Source organism: Stegodyphus dumicola, chromosome 11 (assembly GCF_044657685.1).
Source record: "Stegodyphus dumicola isolate Sdum_Otavi_A_Nest chromosome 11, ASM4465768v1".
In the NCBI taxonomy this organism is placed as follows: domain Eukaryota; kingdom Metazoa; phylum Arthropoda; class Arachnida; order Araneae; family Eresidae; genus Stegodyphus; species Stegodyphus dumicola.
The window spans coordinates 65,856,828-65,880,270 of record NC_140778.1 but is presented as its reverse complement, the minus strand read 5'-3'; the positions used below and the strand labels follow the sequence as shown (position 1 = coordinate 65,880,270).

The 23,443-nt window shown below is 31.4% G+C and overlaps 1 protein-coding gene across 2 annotated transcripts; it reads right to left on the bottom strand.

Moving 5' to 3' along the window:
• Window positions 1-638: 638 nt before the first annotated feature.
• LOC146994059 (uncharacterized) lies at window positions 639-19,043 on the bottom strand. Of its 2 annotated transcripts, none has more exons than XR_015043987.1 (2): window positions 1,081-19,039; window positions 639-833 (listed from the first exon to the last, which is right to left on the bottom strand). XR_015043987.1 is itself a non-coding variant. In XM_085826784.1 (2 exons), exon 1 carries the CDS (start codon window positions 17,991-17,993, stop codon window positions 16,869-16,871), a length of 1,125 nt encoding a protein of 374 aa, XP_085682910.1. In that variant the 5' UTR covers window positions 17,994-19,043; the 3' UTR covers window positions 639-833. The 2 variants fall into 2 exon arrangements, 1 of the variants encoding a protein (XP_085682910.1); XM_085826784.1 differs by having other exon boundaries at window positions 16,869-19,043.
• Window positions 19,044-23,443: the final 4,400 nt, after the last annotated feature.

The window sequence follows — 23,443 nt, the reverse complement described above, 5'->3', positions numbered from 1 at the left end:
GGCAGTACCATGGCAGTATGCTACAGTTTCAAAAAAATAAAATTTACAAATATTATGCACACTTTTACTAGGTTTCAAGCTTTCTTTCTTATTTATATGTATATATATATTGCCATATGATAATTTATATAAATTTTCTTTTATTTATCTAATTATATTTTATTTTGTCTTTGTATATGTGTAAAAAATGAATATTTTTCAGCATCAGAGAATGCATACTAAAAATTTACTTTAGAATGGCATATATGAGGGAGAAAATGACTGATGAAATCAAAAAAGTATAACTATATGATATATTAATAATATGCACAATTCACATCACACTAATTGTCTAAGTTACCAAAGTAAACTCAAGTGCGTTTATATAAGACCTTCCTAGTATTTGTTATTAAAAAAAATGTCTACTGTTTTTACAATCATAGGTGATGAGATTTATATAATTAATATAATATGAATATACATGATTTTTTTTTCAAATAAACTTTGTATTTACTGAATTTAAGATTGCATGTTCATAAGAAATTTAAGGAATTAGTTTTGCTCAGGAAATGTAAGTAGTGTACAAGTCTTGAATGAAATGTTTAATTTCTTGTTAGACAAATTAAACTTATTGATACACTTGACTAATAACACAATAATAAAGGATGTATTTAGGATTTATTCGTCATCCATCAAATCAAAAATAAAATTTGCAAGACCTCTTACAAGCTTTTATGGAGGAAAAGACTTCAACGTTTTGGATATTAACAGCATTGATGTTGTTGTGCTCCTGCGTTTCAAGGACAGAAGCAATGGCTTTGTCGATAATAATCATTTTTTTCCCCCAGAAGAATCTGAAAATAAATAAAAAATGCATTATTAAATAGTAATCTCAATCCTCACTGTGCATATTTTACTGAAAATATTTTAAAATTTGTTTCACTATTTGCTTTGTATTTGGAATATATACATGTGCATTTGAGAAGATTAGATTTTTTTTATTATTAGTTAAACATATTTTTGTAAATTAGCACATGTATATAAATAAAAAAATTTTCATCATCTAAACATGATGTATAAAAATAACAGTTTTTAATCTACCAGAATTCCAATTCATATTTTCATAAAGCAAGGTAGACTCAGATGCTGTTTCTTCTTGTATGAAATTTTAGCTTGCATATCTAGCTGCTTAAAATCCGTGGAGCATGATGGATTCATGCTTTGGGAACTCAAATTAGACCAGGTACTGAAACAATTGTAGCAGAGCAAAAAATGTTTAAAATTAAAATGCTTTTCAATATACAAAAAACCAAAAATAATTACATATGGGCCTGGAAGGAAGTCCAGCTTAGAATGCATATTTCTAAACTGTGCTAATGGAATAAACCTTTTCATTACCTGGGTCAATCAATAATTAATATAATTAGTGCATTATACCTGGAGAGATACTAAAATGTATTAATAAACCAAGCAAAATTGTACAGTGATTCTCTGATAGGATATATTTTCTAAAGATTTACACTTAAACTTTTAATACAGTGTTACTTTTAATTTGCTCTGCGACCGAGTTTCTAATCCGATCTACTCATCCTAAAACAGCTTCATTCTTGAAGAAAAATTTAGACACCATTAATCCATTCCAGTCCCCAAACAATAACCTCAGTTTTAAATTATATGTTTTTAAATAAAAAATGAATTACATGTTATACAGTTTTTATTCATTTTTTATGCACTGTATTGCATAAAAAATAAATAAAAACTGTATAAAACATAATACAAATATATGAAAAAATTTAAAGAAAAAAACTAGATTTATCAAGCTTAATTATTGCAATGATTGGGGCATTGTCTTCGCAATGAAAAACTTCTCTTATACAGTCAAAAGTCTTTAATCCGGACTCATCGGGACTTCGGCGACTCCGGATTATCGGTTTTTCGGGATTAGAGATCATCAGTTTAAATCTGGTAACATGGCATGCAGAAATTATAAAATTAAAAATATGAAACGGTAATTTATGAAATAAAGAGCAATTATGATCTAAAGGGTATCAAAATTTACAAAAAAAAAAAAAAAAAAAAAAAAAAAGCTTAATCTTTATTTGTTTACTTAATTAAACATTTCTTTCAACGCGTGCATGCGTAAAGCATACATTACGCATAGTCGAAATTAGAAAATTGCAACCAGAAAACTATTTGATGTGTATTTGTGATATTTATTATGACGAGGAATTTAATTTAAATCATATCAAAGACGGAGTACATCGACATGAAATACTACATTTAGTAAGGAATTATAAGCCGAATAAAATTAAAACATTAGCCCTGAAGATAAGGATAGTGCTGACAGATCAACTTCCAGTTCATTACGCGCCGTGACATTCACCCGCACCAGCAGAGCAGCGTGAAATTGATAAACAGATTTCAGAATAGTAAGAGAAACAAAAGGATATGCCTTTATCCATTTTTTGCAGTAATTCCACTTTTGGTTTGATGGACATCGAAACATGCTTTCGTTTTGTAGATCCTTTAGCAGCTCCAGAATCGGAAATTCTTTTTGGCATAATCGAAAGTTCAAGTTTACTTTTATAAAATTGCTCTAACAGTCTGCAAAAAATTATAAGCCAGGTCCAATTAGAAGATTAAGGAACAGTGCAATCTGCAACATTAACTGAAATAGATAATTAGATAATTTTAGTTTAGCTTATACCGTCCGTTATACATTAAACGCGCATGCGTTGACAGTCCGGATTAAAGAATTTTGACTGTATCATCTTCATTTATTACCCTTCTCCACATTTCTTTACAAAATCCAATAACTGGAAAATTTCACCTTTAGTTTGCAATGTCCAAAAACCTTCAAATTCGCGGCTATCATCTTCATCGTCCTCACAATGAAATATGGCAGCTGGCCATAAATTATGCCAAGCGTTTTTTAACGTATCAGGAGACACATCCTCCCAACACGCAATCGTAAATGCATTACACGCATGCATAAAGCATACCAAAAAAAAAAAAAAAATGTTTGTGGCTTTGAAGTCCGGATTATAGGTCATTCCGGATAATGGACGTCCAAATTACAGACTTTGTACTGTATGCATCTAGTATAAGGTAACCAAGGGAACTGGATAACAACTTGCTTTTTGCTTTGTTTCCAGTGCTAGCTAGTGGTGGCATTGCGAACCTTTCACTTAGGCCTATATGCAGATATGAAGATTAGCATGAATGCTGGCTCCTATCCCAAAGATCTCATATTCAGATATATCTATTTATTACACATTATTTTATATGCAAAACAATATAAACACAAATAATTTCAAATAAATTTGATGGGAGGGGTGAATGTTTTATCTTTTCCATAAAGTTGAAGTAAAACAACAGGAATAATACAGTATAAAGTCCAGACTCATTGGGACTTCGGCGATTCCAGATGGGATTTTTCTGTTTATTAGATCATCAGTTTAAATCTAGTAAGATGGCATGTAGAAATTATAAAATTAAAGATATGAAATTGTGATTTATGAAATGATCAGGTATTTATGATCTAAAGGGTATAAAATTTTACAAAAAAAAAAGCTTAATATTTATTTGTTTACCTTATTAAATATTTCTTTCAATGTAAATTGTTTGATTTGCTTCGTTTTTTGTGCTAATACTTTAGAATGTAAATAATATGTAGCCATATAATTTATAAATAATATGTAGACAGACATAATCTCTTGTTTAGTTACATTGTTGAAGTCTTGTAACTGCTGTGTCGAGAATTCTGACTAACTTATCAATTGGAATTTTTTTCGTTTTTAGTAACTTCCCTGTCATTTTCCTCACTAACGGTAGTCGTATTTTCTGGATCTAGAACCATAATAATTTCGCTATTCATTAACTGATTGATGATTGAGACGCACTGTCATCACAATGAAAAACTTCTTTTATATCATCTTCATTTATTACCACTTTTCCAAATTTCTTCACAAAATCTGTTAATTGGAAAATTTCACCTTTGTTTTGCGATATCCGAAAACCTTTAAAATTCAAAAGGCTATCATCATCAAATTTAGTTGTAGTTTGCTATTATTTGGCTATGCATCATGAGATTGCCGACTAATGACAAGTTGTTCCGTTAAATTTTATCTTGCTTCTACCGCGGCACTGAGACAATTAAGCCTGAATTGTATTAGTTTAGTTATTTATTATAGTTATGTCTATTTCTTACAGCTTAAGGCTTATCAGAGTTCTGAATAAATAAATTCCCACATATATTTAAGCCTTATTGAGGGCAGACGCTAGATATTTTACCGCCTCATGCAATCTCTGTGGGTCCTAAATTCTGCGACCCGGTGCGGCCATACGAGCCCTGGTGCTGGTTCTGGGTTTATGTGAATAACAAATCAGTTATTCTTAATTCAAATAGCCCTAAATGTTATCTTTGGGTCTAATGATTATCATCAACAAAATCTATTTTTAGCATATGGAAAGAAATCTTTGTTAAATTTTTCCTCGTCAACATATTTTAGCGCATTTAACTTAAATCTGTAATCATCGCCAAGCGTAGTGTCAACATAAAAGGTTACCATACTCCTTTATTATTCAACTGCTAACATAAAAAAATTTTTTAGGCATCGTTACGTGAGTTATTCCTCAAGTTCTCATGTGTGGATAAACATGTTGTGATGAAAGGAAAGTATCATACACATAAATAATAATTTGCCAGGTTTGCATCAGATCAAAGATGTATCTATGTATCGGTTTGAGATTTGTGCCAAAGCAGATACGCAGCAATGCAGCCAAATTACTGATTGTACAAATTTATGCTAAAATGATTGTTTCTTCAATACCCATGTATTTTATTTAGTGTCAAAGTAAAATTAAGAATAGAGACTCTTCACGTTTTATTATGCGCTGAGGTGGGAAATCGAATGCGCATGTGTAAAGCATACGAGAAAACGATGTTTGTGGTTTTGAGGTCCGGATTTCAGATCATTTCGGATATTTGACGACCGGATTTTAGATCATTCTGGATTTCGGACTTTGTACTGTATAATGTTTATATTTTATTCCCAGCATCAAAAGGTGAAGTTTTCAAATAATATTTTTTTCACAATATAAATAGGCACTCGTTTCTCTTAAAGTAAAACTTCTTAGTATATTATAAAAGAATTGCAGTTAAATGTTTGTCATTTGATGAAGGGTCTTATATACAAAAAAGAAAAAGGCGTAAATTTGAAAGTTCCTTGACCTGTTGAAAGTACTAATTCAGAAGTTAAACAACAAAAATCAGTGTTATATTTTCAAAGTTATATTATTTATAATATAAATTTAGCGTTATTTTGAAAATATAATGCTGATTTTTGTTGTTTGACTTCTGAATTAGTATTTATCCGACGTGTTATTGTGTCTTAACTGTTGAAAGTAATCAAATTTTTAATGTAAAAAAAGTGCTTTAAAATTCACAGAAACACTTCTGGAAACATATGTTACATTTTAACATGAATAAATTTGATGTTAAATTTCATTCAGATGTTTTGGTATATTACTTTCAGTGATGGTATTAATTTAATAGGACACTGATACTTATTTTCAATCTGTATATTTTCCCCTTAAGCATATCGAACATATTTTCAAACCATATAAACTCACACAAAAGAAACTATATATATTCTTAAAATAATAATTGCTTAAAATTACATTTTCAAATTAAAATTCTCAAAAAATGTTCTGTTAGGTAAAATAATATTGTATGTAGTTAATCATAACACTATGCAGGAATATTGTGGAAAAGGTACATAATTTAAAAATGTTACTCTTTATCATGTAAAAATGGCTCAAGAAATGTCATTAATTGATGCAGTGGCCACTCTCTTTTTCTTTTGACACTACTACCGCTCGTCTGTTTTAGTAATTGTTTTTCTTTTCTCAAGCGATCTTGGAGCGATTTGTATAAAAACCAATCATAAATATAATGAGAAACTTTAATCTGTAGAAAAGTCATAAATCGTAATACTTTGTTATCTAAATTGATTAAAGAATATAACCTAAAAATGAAATGAAACATAGTATTCACTTAAGCAGTAGTATGAGAGGAAATTACGATATTTTTAACTTACAAATTCAGTAAATAAAGCTTTATGAGTTTATTTAAAAGTTAATTTTAGTGAAACTTAATTAGTTATATTTCAAGAATTACGTAATTAGCTCAAATAGAAAGAATTTTAATCAGTTTAAAATGGAGAAAAATTTTATGCCACTCACCTGCAGATCCAATGGCTTCAGTTATGCTGATCCACGCATTTCTCCTCATCAGGGAATTTTTATGATGTTTATTATTGAGATTGAATATATAAGGATACTTTTGCAATTCATTTATGAGAAGTTTGTCCATCACTAGAGAAAAAATCATTTTTTGTTGGTACAAAGTGCCAAAATGGGAAATGGCTTCCAAAGCTGCAGTAGTAAGCGGTTAAGTAAACAAACATAATCATTGGTTGGTGCAATCACGTGAATCGAGAAACTGACGCACCAAGCGTCCAAAAGTTGAAGTTAAATCAATTCACGCAGTCTCCGGCCATCCGACAAATGCCACCTTTGAACTCGCTTCTGATTGGTTAGCACGTTGCCAAGTTGGTATGAACGCAGCTTTATACATTTAAGCTCTACACAAAGCATATATCCATTCATCTCATTTAGAAATTTCTTCGTCTTCAGTCTGTGACACATAAAATTCCTTAACAGCATCCAAAAACTTCCTAAAATTATCTGAACTCAAATCCGTATATTGGCGTCCACATAAATTACGCTTCACATAGTGATCATCTGAACCTTTTTTCCTACAAACCCATTGAAATCCATCTGAACTGTCTTCATGTAGCCACTCAGATGGTATAGTGGTTAAGGGAGCCTGACTGCAATACGAAAGGCCCCGGTTTTTAATTCCAGAGAAGGCATGGATTTAAAATTGTCTGTCCCTCCATAGGAGGTAACAGTGGCCGCCTATTAGATGCTTCCATAACAAAATGGCTTCGACTTCTGGCCTTAGTAGTGGCCAATGCCATTATAGGCAAGTGTTGCCCACCCCCCAAAAAAACAGTCTTTACATTGGAGTATTTCCTTCCTACATACAAGACACTTATAATGGCTACTAAGTAAACCTTCATTTACACACCAATCAATTGATGCTCTTTTCCCCTTTCGTTCAAAATGGTACAGAAACTTCAAATTAATCTTAGTACATTCAGCCATTTTACCGTCTAAAAGATGAAACAAAACCAACACACACCAGAAAATCATAAAATCAGCATTATATTGTGCTTACAAAACATCCTATGACCTATGATTCAAAATTTCCCAGAATCATGCACCCAATTACGTCACAGTAGGGTTTCAATAACATTCAACTACTCAGACTACCATAAATGAAACAACTTCACGATAATATAAGGGGTACCTTAATGTCAACTCTAACCGGGCTTGGTGGTGTGTGTTGGTTACGAAGTACATAGCTTTTATGTGGTTTAGACAGTAAAATGGCTGAATGTTTTAAGATTAATTTGAAGTTTCTTTACGATTTGGAACGAAAGGGGAAAAGTGCATTAATTGACTGGTGTGTAAATAAAGGTACTTAGTAGCCATTTTCAGGACAGTCCGGAAATACGTAAAATGTTTTTGACTCTTATTTTTGTGAATTTTTGTGGCGACACTAATATACGGATTCTAGTTCAGATAATTTTAGGATGATGTTAAGGAATTTTGTGTGCCACAGACTGAAGACGCATAAATTTCTAAATAAGGTAAGTGGATATTTGCTTTGTGTAGAGGAATTTCGTTTTTGATGTTATTTTATAGTTTGATTTAAAATCCAGTTTATTGAAATGACGTATTTTTTGTTTGGCTCTACTGTAGAACTGGGTACTCCTGAGTGAGCAGTGCCAAGTTTACGCAATTCTCTGATTTTTTTTTTAAATGAAAATATGATGTGTACATGGAGACCGAGTTTGTGCAATTCTTTGAGTTGTTATTTTGTCTTTGTGTAGAGGCGATTTTTGGCGCAAAAACCACTGCTACACAAAGCCAAAATAACAACTCAAAGAACTGCACAAATTCGGTATACATGTACTGCTAAAAATAGCCAAGGGGCACCTGCAAATATATTTTTACCTATAATACTCTTGTAAGAAACTAATAGCACACCCTTGATTGTTTGATAGATCTCAATTATAGACTCTGAAAAAAGAACCCATTCTTAATACTGTGGCTTGTGGGCATACTTAAAATTTGTGACATCAGATCATTGCAATAATGATTAATCTGTGTTATGGTGCAAACTTGGGAACTATTTTACCTTTTTTAATGACTTTTTATTATTATTATTATTATTATTATTAACACATGAGTACCTAATATTCTTGACAGTCCAGTTTGGGCAAGAAGAATCTTTTCCAGGGCCACACAAATGTAATAAAAAGGAAATGAAGTATTGCATAAGTGAACACACAATTTTAACTGTTTTGTAACAAACCTGTTAACCCAGCCGATTTATCGTATTCGCTTGTTCGAAGTTTGCAACCATTTCTCTTGCGTTCATTTTGTTGAAATATCACTGTCGTTGTTCGCATTTACAGATTTACATTATTCTTCTCTTATTTATTATTATTTTTTCTGAAACTTTTAACAATGAATAGATAGAGGCCAGTTCTTGGTTCAGGATGAAAGGAAGAAAATACGGCGGGAGGGGTGAATGCTATTGTAACACGGCTGTTCACGTTGTGTGTTCTTAATTATTAACAGCTCTAAGAACTATGAGGTTTCCAACCTCTAAAATAATTTGTTTCCGTAGGCCGCAAAAATATGCATGTGCATTTTAAATAATGCTTTTATTTTTATTATTGGTTATTGTCATCTAAAATTATGAGAATAAATCAATTTTTATGGCGTAAAATTTTAACAAGATAACATATTGTTAATGCTATTAAATTGAAATAAAAAAAAAATATTATTGATTATCTAAGATGACAGAATAGTTTGATGCATCACCATGGTCATCAAAATTAGCAAACCACTGCTGATGTAAGGAATATATTGTTTTCTGTGTTAATTGGAATTTAAGTCAAATTTTTTTCGTTTCTCACATTTAACCGGTTAATTTTAATACATTAATACTAATTTATATTTTAAATGAATTTTTATTTCCGTTATAAATGCTTATATATTGTCTTATGCTTAATATATTCTTTTCTGTGCTAACTTGAATTTAATTCAAATTTATTTTCGTATATCACGTTTAACCGGTTAGTTTTACATCTACATGCTTATTATCTGTGAATTTTTACTACCATATGCTTGTTTTGTCTGCTAACTTGAATTTACACGCACTAAAAATCACGTTTACAAAATATCACATTTACGGCTCGGCTCAACGTCGATGAACCGCGAGCTTGGCGAGTAAAAATGCAACGGCGCCAACAGGTTCTTTCCCGAAGCGCCAACGGGTTCTCTGCGGATGAAAACCCCTTATTATATTTGCATGCTAATTTTTATTAGCTTATTATCCAGCTTTTATCACCTAACATTAACTTGTATATGATAAATACGATGCTTAAACAGCTTATTCTTACTTACGCATTTTCCCACCCCGATTCACTTAAATTTACATGCAATAAATATCATGTTTAACAAGTTAAATTATATTTTAATATGCTTTATATATTTTCCCTCCAAGCTTTCATTCATGTACACTAAATAGCATGTTTAATCATCTAAATTTGGCTTAGATTTGCTTAATATAATGCCTTTTCTATTAACTTTAAATTTAATATTATGCTCAACCAGCTAATTTGTATTATTATATAATCTTAAATGTTTTATTCCCCCCCACACACATAAAAAATAAATTAAACTTAAATATGTTTAATGTCATGCTATTTTGCTACCTATCAGGTTTAAGAAGGTACACTTGACTTATGTACGCTTAACGTCGTGTATATTTTGCTAAATTTTGTTGGCAAGCTTGAAGAGTAAAAAATGCAATGTCCCAATGGGTTCTCTGCAATAGTTAACACAAGAAAAGTTATTTTGGCATTAAGGATTTTAACATAGATTAATGCTATTTCAGTTTATTTTTGGGCTCTGCTCTTATATCCACCCTAAGATCACCAAATGTGGTGATATGTTTTCTGCGCTGCTTTTTGGCGCGATTGCATATTGTATGCCAACCCTTTTGACATTGAAAACTTTTTTCCTGTAGTGGTTTAATTGCTCATTGGTTCATGTCGTGTGCGTTTTGAAACAGCCTATGTTGCAACGAGAGACGTTATTGTAAGAAGGTCTGGGAGATTATTTTTAGTGGCTGTGCATCATAGAAGTAAGAAAACGGTGATAAAGTGTATTAAAGAGTGGATAGAGCCTTGTACAACTATTTTTTCGGATGGCTGGACATCTTACAAGGGTTAAGGAAAAGAAGATTTTGAACATTTATTTGTGAACCACAGTATGAAATTGGTATTTCTGCTGTTTGAAAAAGCATTCATTCATGGTAAGTGCATTTTATGTTATTCTTGTTCTTATTTTGTAGAATGTTATGTTCATTGTTTTCATAGTATGAATTTCTGTCGATACTGTTGCTTTTTTGAATCGTTTGAATTTATTTTGTTTAGTGTACAGTGCCTAGATTGTGCAATTCGTAGATGTTTTTTAAAGTTGAAACAGAATGCTGTGTACATGAAATTCATTGTTGTTATGTTAATTTATTAAAGCGAGGTGTGCATAGTTTGTAGATTCTTTCACAGCCTATATTGTGCAATTCGTAGATTTTTTTTTTTTTTTTTTTTTTAAGTTAAAACATATCGCTGCATACATGGATTCTTGTCAAATATATTTGATTAAAAACTTTACATTTTTGCTATCTAAATTTTTTGTTTTTCTTTCAGATTTTTAGCTTAAATTGTGTGTTCAAAACGTGGTTTTTCATGTGTGAAAACCGCGTTTTTGGAGACATTTTAGGCTTAAATTTCGAAATGTAGGTAAACAATTTAGATAGTAATATGGCACCTTGGAGTTTCTCGCCGAAAATGTTTGGCGACTTGAGGGTACATATAAGAGTAGTTCAAATTTTTTATGTTGTCCAATATCTCCTTTAGATTAAATTAACAAAAATATCTGTTGAATGCAAGTAAAAATAAACTTATATGTATGAAATTTAAAAATTACTGATTCAACATTTTTATATTTATGCTTCATATATTAAACATTACCAAAAAATTAATTATCAAGGTATTTGCAAAATTCATCCCTTAATCCATATTTCATATATATGCTAATTAGCATTTGTTTTTGGTCTCAGCAAATTTTTCAAATAAACGGACTGATACATCTCAATATAAAACCAGAAACATTTACATTAAGATAACAGACTTAAATTTAAATACAGTCAAAAGTCTTTAATCTGGACTCATCGGGACTTCCGCGATTCAGGATTAGAGATCATCAGTTGTTAAACTTTGGATTAGAGTAACTTGGCGATCTTTTGGTGACCAACCCTGCTACAGCAAACTGCTAGTTTTTGTTTAAACGCCATTTTGTTTTCACGAAGTAAAGGCAAGTTTTTTTTTTAACTCAACATTTTTTTCCAACAATCTGCTAGCCAAATTACGCTTATGCTAGAACTTTTATGGAACAAATGTGCTTAATCATGACGAAGATTAGGTGTGAAATTGGGAGAAAGTGCAGAATCACAAACTGCTAGCCACGTTTTTAAAAACTGCACATACACGTACCACGTCTACCTATTTTCACTTAAAAAGCATCCCAGAATTGCACAAAAATGGCATTGACAAGTTACACAGTCTTGACTCTTGACCATGTACACTGCTAAAGTCCTAGTTAGTAACCTTTATCTTCTTACCTAAATGTGTCCAAACTACCTGTTACCATATTCCAAAGATTAGCCCATCGGTTTAAATCTGGTATGATGGCATGCAGAAATTATAAAATTAAAAATATGAAACTATAATTTATGAAATAAGGACCAATTATCATCAAAAGGGTATCAAAATTTACAAAAAAAAAAGCTTAATATTTATTTGTTTACTTATTAAACATTTCTTTCAACAAACGCATGTCTAAAGCATACATTACGCATAGTCGAAATTAGAAAATTGCAACCAGAAAACTATTTGATGTGTATTCGTGATATTTATAATGACGAGGAATTTGATTTAAATCATATCAAAGACGGAGTACATCAAGATGAAATACTACATTTAGTAAGGAATTATACGCCAAATAAAACAAAAACATCTGCCCTGAAGATAAGGATAGTGCTGACAGATCAAAGACTTCTGTCCTGCATATAAGCATAAAGTACTTCACCGTATTTCGGCTAATCTTTGGATTATGGTAACAGGTAGTTTGGCGACATTTTGGTAAGGCGATAAAGGTTACTAGCTAGACTTTAGCAGTGTACATGGATAAAGTCAAGAGTGTGCGCAATGCCATTTCTGTGTAATTCTGGGATGTTTTTTAAGTGAAAATAGGTCGACATGTACATGGATACCGTGTATGTGCAAATCTTAAAAACGTGGCAAGCAGTGGGCGATTCTGCACTTCTCCCAATTTCGCACCTAATCTTCATCATGATTAAGCACTTTTGTTCCATAAAAGTTCTAGCATAAGTGAAATTCGGCTAGCAGATTGTTGGAAAAAAATGTTGAGTTAAAAAAAAAAAAAAAAAAAAAAAAAAACATGCCTTTACTTTGTGAAAACAAAATGGCGTCCAAAACAAAACTAGCAGGTTGCTGTAGCAGGGTTGGTTGCCAAATTTTAGCCTAAAAATCGCCACTTTACCATAATCCAAAGATAACCAGTACTTCAAACTATCTTTTTGACTAAATAACTTCTTACATACTTTACACCTATGATGTTTATCTTAACTCTGTGACAGCAGCTTATTCCATGATTTCTATGGGCAAAAGAAATCATAGCAAAATTTGCCCATCATGCAATAAAGGCGGGCATTCATTTTTTGCCTATAAAAAAAGCATATCAGACTGTTTCAATGTTTAGCCATCAGTAATATATTTTGTGCAGTGTTCAGACTTTAAATTACAATTTTTGTTCCAACACATGGGACCGACTGTTCCCAAATTTCTAATATTTGCATTAAGGGAACAGCTTTAGTGTTGGTCCTTTTGGCGATTTTTTGATTTGGCGACAAACGTCGGTCGCCAAGGTAGACCCGGCTTTGAAGATTGGAAAAAAATGGCGGATTGTCAACAAAACCCGATCTAGACTAAATAACAATCCTAAAAAATAAGCTCTTAATCAGAATAAACAGACTTTCTCTAATTTTCAACATTTCTCGAACTGTTATGATAAATTCTTGAAACACTACTGTAAATGAATTTATAGCAATTATTATGTAATAAGTAATGAAATTTTCAAAAGATTAATATTTTAAATTACAGAATATAATATTAATGTATTAAACATTAATATTTAAGTAGTTAGTTAATATTTATATTTTATTATATTAGTACTTAGCTAATATTTTAAATTTACAAAAGGTTAATTTTTATGTTTATGAATAATGAAATTTACAAAAAGTTAATAAATGCATTTCAAACTAATGTTACTTTAGTTTCTTAGATTCTGTTATTAAAAGAAAATTAAAAAAATATTTCAAAGTGAAGGAAATCAAATTAAATTATAATGGGCAAGTTTTGTACCAGTGTTAGAAATATTTTTTATGATTAAATTTTGTAAATGGTAAAAATATTAAGAAGTGTGTATTTTTTAATCCCTCAATTTATTAGAAGTAATTTATGATTATAATTTAAAAGCTAAAATTAAATTATCATAATGAGTAAATTTTGTACCAATGGTAATAATATAACAATCATCATAAATGATGATGATTTCTGTGAAAAATTCGAACAGTCATTGGAATCCACTAGTGGTGGAGTGATAGCCACTGAACAGTGGTAGTTCAGGCTGGCTATGGGAGTTTTTGTAGTTTTCCGTACATGTAATGTGAATCTGAGCCAGTTTCTCTTAAAAAGTACTTTATGAAGGTATCCTTCTTCTGCTAGCCAGCACATGTATTTATTTTCTATTCATGATTCTCTCTTATTTCTTAATTCTAAATCTTACTTCTGAAGTGAAGAAGTGTTGCATCTATAGGTCGAAATATATGGTCAATATGTTTGAAAAAAACCTGTTCAGTTTTGGAAAGCATTTAAATAAAATAAATAATTTGTATATGATGCAAACAAAAATGCATTACACTATTTCCTGTAGTGAACAATTAATCAGGGAACAAAGTATATTGTAGCGTTCCTTTATTTTGTAACCAGTTATTTTATGCTTGGGATCTTTACTGTCAATTTCCTCCATCCGATTTCTCACCAGAATCTAAATGAAGTTTTTAGTTTGTAAAACAAACCATGTTTTGCCTTTCGAGGCCATATTACTAGGTTCCTAGATAAGATAAGATTTGTAGTCTTCAGTCTTGCATTATAATTGCTGATAGTTGAATTCCATGCCGGTTAAGTTTTTAACCAACTTTACATTAAATTGATTTGAGTAGGCTTTGGCTACCAATTTATTTGAATTTAAATTTTACATTTGAACTTAATTTTTATCATAAGTTAACTTGTCACAAGTGGTTGATTGAGTCGTAAGCACAAAGTGTGCCTTCTGTTCTGTACATCTAAACTTTATAATAGAATAAAAGTATATCTTAACTTAATAAGAATATATTTAAACTTTATAATAATAACATTTAAAGACATTGAAATCAGTATCTAAGTGCTTGCCATGTAGTTAAATTTTTATATATAAATTGTACTCTTACTTTTATTATAGAGTTTTTATTACAAAAAATTCAGATTTCTGTTAGATAAAGTGTTTAAGTAATGTAGAAAATTTGCATAAAATTTTAAATAAAAAGTCAACTGTTATGTCAACATACTATTAATAAAAGTAATAATACTCAGTGAAGGTTATTCATATACAGCTGTTAGGTTGTAAGATTTACAAAATTTGAGAACTCTAAATTATAAGCAATATATTCCATAATCTAAGCAACATTATATTTTTTATAGTCAGACAAATTATAAAAACGTTATGAAAAGCAATAATGAAACCTGATTTTGGTCCTGATTTGAACCTATGAATTCATGCAGTTACACATCCCTATAGTTGTAATATGAGGCAAATAAGTATTTTTAGACCATGGCAATTTTAATCTCCTTAACAAAGGAAACCTCAAGAGTTTACCTCATGCTACTGAAATTTTTTTTTTTTTTTCTTTTCTTGGGGGGAAGGTGGAGTTTATAAAAATATGCAGAGTTGACATATGAAAAAATGTCAAGACTCATGCGATGTAAAATTAAAAGCACCAGTTTTAACTATTAAAATTTTGGCTTTTTAAAAAATATTTGGGTTTTCATCCGCAGAGAACCCGTTGGCGCTTCGGGAAAGAACCTGTTGGCGCCGTTGCATTTTTACTCGCCAAGCTCGCGGTTCATCGACGTTGAGCCGAGCCGTAAATGTGATATTTTGTAAACGTGATTTTTAGTGCGTGTAAATTCAAGTTAGCAGACAAAACAAGCATATGGTAGTAAAAATTCACAGATAATACGCATGTAGATGTAAAACTAACCGGTTAAACGTGATATACGAAAATAAATTTGAATTAAATTCATGTTAGCACAGAAAAGTATATTAAGCATAAGACAATATATAAGCATTTATAACGGAAATAAAAATTCATTTAAAATATAAATTAGTATTAATGTATTGAAATTAACCGGTTAAACGTGAGAAACGAAAAAAATTTGACTTAAATTCCAATTAACACAAAAAACAATATATTCCTTACATCAGCAGTGGTTTGCTAATTTTGATGACCATGGTGATGCATCAAACTATTCTGTCATCTTAGATAATCAATAATATTTTTTTTATTTCAATTTAATAGCATTAACAATATGTTATCTTGTTAAAATTTTACGCCATAAAAATTGATTTATTCTCATAATTTTAGATGACAATAACCAATAATAAAAATAAAAGCATTATTTAAAATGCACATGCATATTTTTGCGGCCTACGGAAACAAATTATTTTAGAGGTTGGAAACCTCATGGTTCTTAGAGCTGTTAATAATTAAGAACACACAACATGAACAGCCGTGTTACAATAGCATTCACCCCTCCCGCCGTATTTTCTTCCTTTCATCCTGAACCAAGAACTGGCCTCTATCTATTCATTGTTAAAAGTTTCAGAAAAAATAATAATAAATAAGAGAAGAATAATGTAAATCTGTAAATGCGAACAACGACAGTGATATTTCAACAAAATGAACGCAAGAGAAATGCTTGCAAACTTCGAACAAGCGAATAGGATAAATCGGCTGGGTTACCAGGTTTGAACTATTATTGCCAAAGTTGGCGATGTTTACATTTACCGGGTTCTCTGCGGAAGTGCTTCCAAATATTTTAAATATTGTGCTTTCCTAACACAAAGTAACTTTAAGAAAAACATGCAATTAATCCCTCCTGCCATCAAAGCTCTCATACCTACCAAATTCGTTAAATATGCGTGGACAGAAATGGCGGCATGTTTTAAGCTCAGTATTTAGTGTTTCCAAGGTTATCATAATTTTTCATTTATCTCTCTAAAATATCGCCAAACAAATTTCTCACCAAAAAGGACTAATACTAAAGCTACAATCGCATTAAGTTTCCAAACCGGCATGTAGATTTCAGACATCAAATAAAAATATACAATTTTTAAGTGATTCTGTTAAAAAAATCGAGTAGTCAGGAGGTTAATTGTAAAAGCATAAGCTCATTTAAAGTATGCTTAACACTACATGAATTTTTAGATACTACACACACCTAAAGTTTCTCTCCTGTGTGAATAATTATATGCCTGTTTAACTTATCCTTACGATTAAATGACTTCTTACATACTTCACATACATAAGGTCTCTCTCCTGTGTGAATAAGCATATGCCTGTTTAAATTTGGCTTAACACTAAATGATGTTTTACATACTTCACATGCATAAAGTCTCTCTTCTCTATGAATAAGCATATGCTTGTTTAAACCCGCCTTTTGTTTAAATGACTTCTTGCATAATTTGCACACATAAGGTTTTTCTCCTGTGTGAAGGAGCATATGGTTGTTTAAAGTATTCTTAAGTGTGAATGCTTTCTTACACACTTCACACACATAAGGTTTCTCTCCTGTGTGAATAAGCATATGCCTGTTTAAATGATGCTTATAATTAAATGATTTCTTACATACTTCACACACATAAGGTTTTTCTTCTGTGTAAATGATCCTATGGTTGTTTAAATTAAACCTTTGACTACATGACTTCTTACACACTTCACACCCACAAAATTCCTCTCTTGCGTGAAGAAGCATATGGTTGTTTACACTACTCTTTCGACAAAATGGATTCTTACATTCTTCACAATCATAACATTTCTCTTCGGTTTGAATAAGCATACGCCTCTTTAAAGTTTTCTTAATACTAAATGATTTCTTATATGCTTCAGAAACATAAGTTCTGTCCCCTGTGTGAATGAGCATATGTTTGTTTAAATGATGCTTTTGACTAAATGACTTCTTACATACTTCACACTCATAAGGTTTCTCTCCTGTGTGAATACGCATATGCCTCTTTAAATCTTGCTTAACAATAAATGCTTTCTTACATACTTCACACACAAAAGGTTTTTCTCCTGTGTGAATGAGCCTATGGTTGTTGAAATTATACTTTAGACTAAATGACTTGTTACACACTTGACAAACATAAAGTTTCTCTCCTGTGTGAATAAGCATATGCCTGTTTAATTTTCCCTTAACACTAAATGATTTCTTACATACTTCACACTCATAAGGTTTCTCCCTTGTGTGAATAAGCAGATGCTTATCTAAATTACTTTTTTTTCGAAACGACATCTTACATACTTTACAGACATAAGGTTGTTTCTCTCCTGTGTGAATAAGCATACAGTTGTTTAAACTACACTATTCAGTAAACATTTTCTTACGTGCGTCACACAAGGCTTCCCTTCTGTATGGAAAATTGCATGCTTATTTAAAACGGCGTCTAACCTGTATAACTGATTCAATACCTCATGTGTATACATGAGATTTTTTTCCTGTTCCCGATGTATGCCGCGCTATGTTGTTCGAGATGATGCACTATGTTATTAGCTACTGTTATTCGAGATTTGCAGTAACTAATGGTTCTTCTAATAAAATTAAACAGTTTTACATCTAATATTCCAAAGCACGATTTTTATTTTAAAAATTCTTAGAACAACAAGCTACGACGAAGATCAGACGGTTGCCTATTTTACAGTGTGAAATTGTGAAAGAATAATATATGTTTCGAACCTGGACAATGTTATTTCATTCGGGATCAGTTTTACACATAAGCGAGACCTCCATAGAGGAGGTTTACCGATCACGTGACAAAAAGTGTACTTTTTCCCATGATGCCTTTGAAATCGCTGTAGCAACTTAAGGTTACTGAAGTGTCTGGTAACAAATATGGAAAATCAACACTTCTCTGACTCCAATGGAACCAATATTTTATTCCTTACGAAGTTATAGATTCTTAATCATAAGCTTTATTTACATTTTACATGCACGTAGAATCGCGTGACAGAAATCCGAAGTTCGTTTCCTTCGTTCTTCGCGGAGACTAGAAGGTGTTGCCATTCCGCTTTAACTAAATTTAATTAGAAATTTGACGGAACTGAAGCGACACTACACACCCCTTTCCTAGTGACAGCGATTATGGAAGATAATCTTTAAAGTGACTGGGGAACTTCACATGTCTGCCGGTTCTAGTAGTCTTGGTTTTATGAAGAGTTTCTGATTTTTCTTCAGTGTTCTTGAGTGCAGGTGTTTCCCCAAGTTCCGCTTTCTTGGAATGGGAGTTTTGAAAAGGAATATCACAATCTTGCACTAGGAAACATGGCTTTAGTCTGTCTATTGAAACTCTTCTAACTTTTCCTTGGATTTCAATATCGAAGTACTTATCCTTTCTTGCTCTTACAGGATGCGGTCCAAGATAGACAGGCTGTAGCGACGAATTATTAATGTTGTTGTATAGGAATACGTGAGAACAGTTGGAAAGATGTTTAGAAACAAAGACTGTTCTATTTCCATGGGTGGTGGTAGAACTTGGTTTCATAGCTCTTATTATTTTCTGAAGGTTTTGAGAAAATTCAGACTCTTTCATATGAGGTACTGTTGAAAAGAATTCACCAGGTAATGCTAAAAGAGTTCCGTATACAAGTTCTGCGGATGAGCAACTTAGGTCTTCCTTGATGGCAGATCTTATGCCTAAAAGAACGAAAGGCAATGCTTCCAGCCATGATTTTGATTCGAGTAGATGACATTTGAGACTTGCTTTTAAAGTTCGGTGTTGTCTTTCGATCAGGCCATTTGCCTGTGGATGGTACGCAGTTGTAGCGTTTGTATGAAAACCAAGATATTTTCCTAAAGCTTGAAAAAGTTGGCTATCAAATTGCCGACCTTGGTCAGATGTTATGCGATTCGGAATTCCAAAGCGTGAAAACCAAGTATAAATAGAAGCTTTAGCAATAGATTCTGCTGATTGATCTTCGTCAGCCATTGTAGAATTCGATCACGCCGGGATACACCAGTGAAGTGTCTGGTGTGCAAATATAGAAAATCAACACTTCTCTGACTCCAATGGAACCAATATTTTATTCCTTACGAAGTTATAGATTCTTATTCATAAGCTTTATTTACATTTTACATGCACGTAGAATCGCGTGACAGAAACCCGAAGTTTGTTTACTTCGTTCTTCGCGGAGACTAGAAGGTGTTGCCATTCCGCTTTAACTAAATTTAATTAGAAATTTGACGGAACTGAAGCGACACATAAACGATGAATTGAAACATTTTAGTAATTTCGGTAGTTTCATCAAGTTTTATAGTAAAGACTGGATTATGTATTATATAGTGTCTGATATGACAAAAATTTGGTGAGAAACGGTATCTTTTTTTAATGCTATTGTTTTTAAATCGTTACTATATTTTTCTGCATGCATAAATGATGTCATTTTAATTGCTGAAGGAAGAATGAGCGATTCTCCAACTGTATGAGGTTTAAAATTTTTGCAATTAAATATGAAACTTTTAAGATGCCGGTAAATCCTTCTCAGGAACTGTTGTATATTTTTTCAAAAATACATTTTCATTTTTCATGCTCTCAGCTCATTCCTTAAAAAAATTCTTCAGATTTATTTACTTAATCTTTATGTTTAGTTTCTGAGGTACTTTTCAGTTTCACTGGCGCAAATCTTGCCAAGTAGACTTTGTTGACGACAACATACAATATACACATACATAAAAAATGTTAACAAACGTTAGTTCTAAGAATTTTTTATTTTGAAGGCACACGCGACTACTATAGTATTTTAATATCTTTTAAAATTTTGTAAAAAGTCAATAAATAAAGATAATAAATTTGTAAAAAGACATTAAGAATTTACTATGTTTTCATGGTTCAACATCCTGATTCGCCGGTTCGTATCACGTAACACCACGTGATCTCATCTCACGTAAACTACGCTACAAAAATCTAATTCTCTCAGTAACTATCTACATTAATTTCAAGTTAAATGTTAATTTGGAATAGAAGTTTAAATGCAAGAATTATTTCAATTCGTACAAATAGCTTACTGAGAAAATTATGTAAAACCGCAGTGCTTTACTTCGCTACTGCATTCTCATTAGAATTGATGAATTTAATACTTGATTTTGCCTTTTCTATATTTTTGCCTTTGGGTGAGTGGTGTGATTGCAGTCTAATTGTCTTAATTACCGCAAATGGTCTTGGGGCATAAATTTTAATTATCTTGTAAAAATTCTATGTAGTTGTATGCCAATATTGAAAGAAACAATCTAATAAGAAATGGCTGCGACTTGTTTTGAATATGAGGCGTAAAACGTTGGCAGCGAAGATATTCCGTTTGGCATCAGTAGTACCGTTGTTGGCGACTTTATTGTTTGCGACGGCAAAACGGGAAAAGTACTGTTTCTAAATATATTTTTAATTTCGCAGGTTTCATGCTTTCCATGTGCCAAGTTTTCACTGCATTTAACACACAATGGATATTCTTTTTCCATTGATAATGCAACATGTAAAATAGTATAAAATAAACTCTACTTGATATTTACTCAATTTTTTTTTTTTTTAGAAGTAGAAAGAGAGCCAATGGTTACATTTTTGTTTGCATTTACATTAATAGTTTTTCTCTAAGTTTATTTGATGTTGGTGCATCCATCTCATTTCTCTTACAAGAGATTTTGGGCCATTTAACCATCATGAACAAAATTGCAACGAAAACAAAATTGTTTTTATTATCCTTTGAGACACTACTGAATTTTCCAATGCTTAGGAATTGTTATGTGCTTACTTGACAACAAATTTGATTAGAAATAAGAAACATAGCTTATAAATGATGCGTATTACAATTACAAATTGCCTGCAAGACACTACTAAGATAGCCGAAAAAACTAAATCTTAGCTGCGCGTATGCAGTTGCTTTGAAATTTGATTCGAGCTGTTTGGAAATCATCAAACATAACACATAAATCAAGTGGAACGCAATAAAATCAGAATTAAAATATGGAAATGTTTAATTTAAAATTCCTGGCAAATGTTAAAAAACATCCGAAATTCTCTTCAAATTCCGTATATCTTTTATTGTCAAATAAATTTCTTTGAATTTGGTGACCCCCCCCCCCGCAAATTTGTTCATGACTCCCAGGTTAAAATTTTGTAAAAAAACAAGTTATCAATTGCATTTTGGCAAAAAAAATGATTTCAGGCTTGTCTTCAACAGAACAGCATACAATAGAGTATTTTCAAATTTACGGGAAAGTACGACTTATGTGAAAATTGATAAACATAGACTGTTCAATGTGAAAAGTGAATTACGGTTTAATATGTTATGTTCATAGCTTGTATATTTTGATTATCTAACTAAATACAGAATGATCTGTTCTTGCAAACTTCTGCTGGAATAACTGCTAGAATATCTATCCCATTTCAGATGAATAGAAAGCAAGTGTTGTATTCTTATTCAACAATTACAATACTCTTGCATAATACTTACAAGGAATGAGTTAGGTTTTTTAACTAAAGTGCAGTCAATTTTATTTCTTATTTACCTGGATGAAGTATCACACAATGCTGTGTAGGCTGGTGACCTAGCGATGATGACTCAAAATGCATCTTTTCATTCGGGCATAAACTCTTTATAAGAATATAACCATGCACTGGAGTCCTAGCTTCAGCAGGTACATTTTGTTGTGCTATGCAATCTCTGTGGGTCCTAAATTCTAAAAACTTATCCACTCCTAAATTCAAAAAATTTTGCTACTTGATATTTCTGTAAATTCCAAAATTTGCATACCTGCACTGGCTGTGGCCTCAGTTATCCAATGTTCCAACAAAATCAAATATTGTAATGTTATTTTAGACCAGACTTTCTTAAACTGTAGATCGCTACCCCCATCTACAGCAGGGGGTCGCAAAAAATTTTAGTAGTTTTGGTATTTCTTAAACTTAATATAATAATTTTACAATTACCCAATATTTTTACACAATGTATCTGAAAATAGATAAAGATAAGACAATACAGACAAAGAGAAAAACAAAAATGTTTCAACGCATTCTGTTTATAATATAAATGTTCATTTTACTTGCTTTCACGTGATGCTGTCATTTCGTCAGTTAATTAATTAAAATTTTCACATTGTTCTATGTCTTAAAATGAGAAATTAAAGATATGACCTAAAACTGCAATACTATCTTACAATACAAGTGAAAAAATTGACAGTTTCACTCGCACGTGTGTCAGATTTTCGCAATGCTTATGGAGTCCCACAAAATTTTTATAAATATTTTGGGGTCGTGAAAAAAAATCTATGATAAAAAAGGCTCACGACTGAAAAAACGTTTAAGAAGCTCTGATTTAGACCAATCAGTTTCCTGACGCCAACCCAATTTTTTGCCTCTTTTGTTTCTCAGCCGAATTATGTTTCTATGGGAATATTTCTATATTTTTACTGTTTCAGCTGAATGGAAAAACACGCTAAAATGTTTCAAATGACTATTAGGGGAAGAGAATCAAATACCCCACATTATTATTATCTCTATTTATCTCTTGTTTTGATTCTGAGTTATGTTTTTTGATAGAATTTTTCCATATTATAAATTTCAGTTCAACAAAAAATATTGAGGAAAAGCATGTACTAAAATGTTTCAAAATAAAAATGTGGGATAAATAAATTTATAAATTAGTTTTTTCTAGGAGTGTAGAAGTTCTTATATATAGTATATAAAGAAATTTGGAACCAACTTTTCACAAAGACTTAAAAATTGAAGTTCAAATGATCTTCATAAAATC

Bases quoted from the DNA above. Each gene is read 5' to 3' on its own strand.
- LOC146994059 (XM_085826784.1), bottom strand. From the start codon at position 17,993: ATGCTTATTCACACAGGAGAGAAACAACCTTATGTCTGTAAAGTATGT.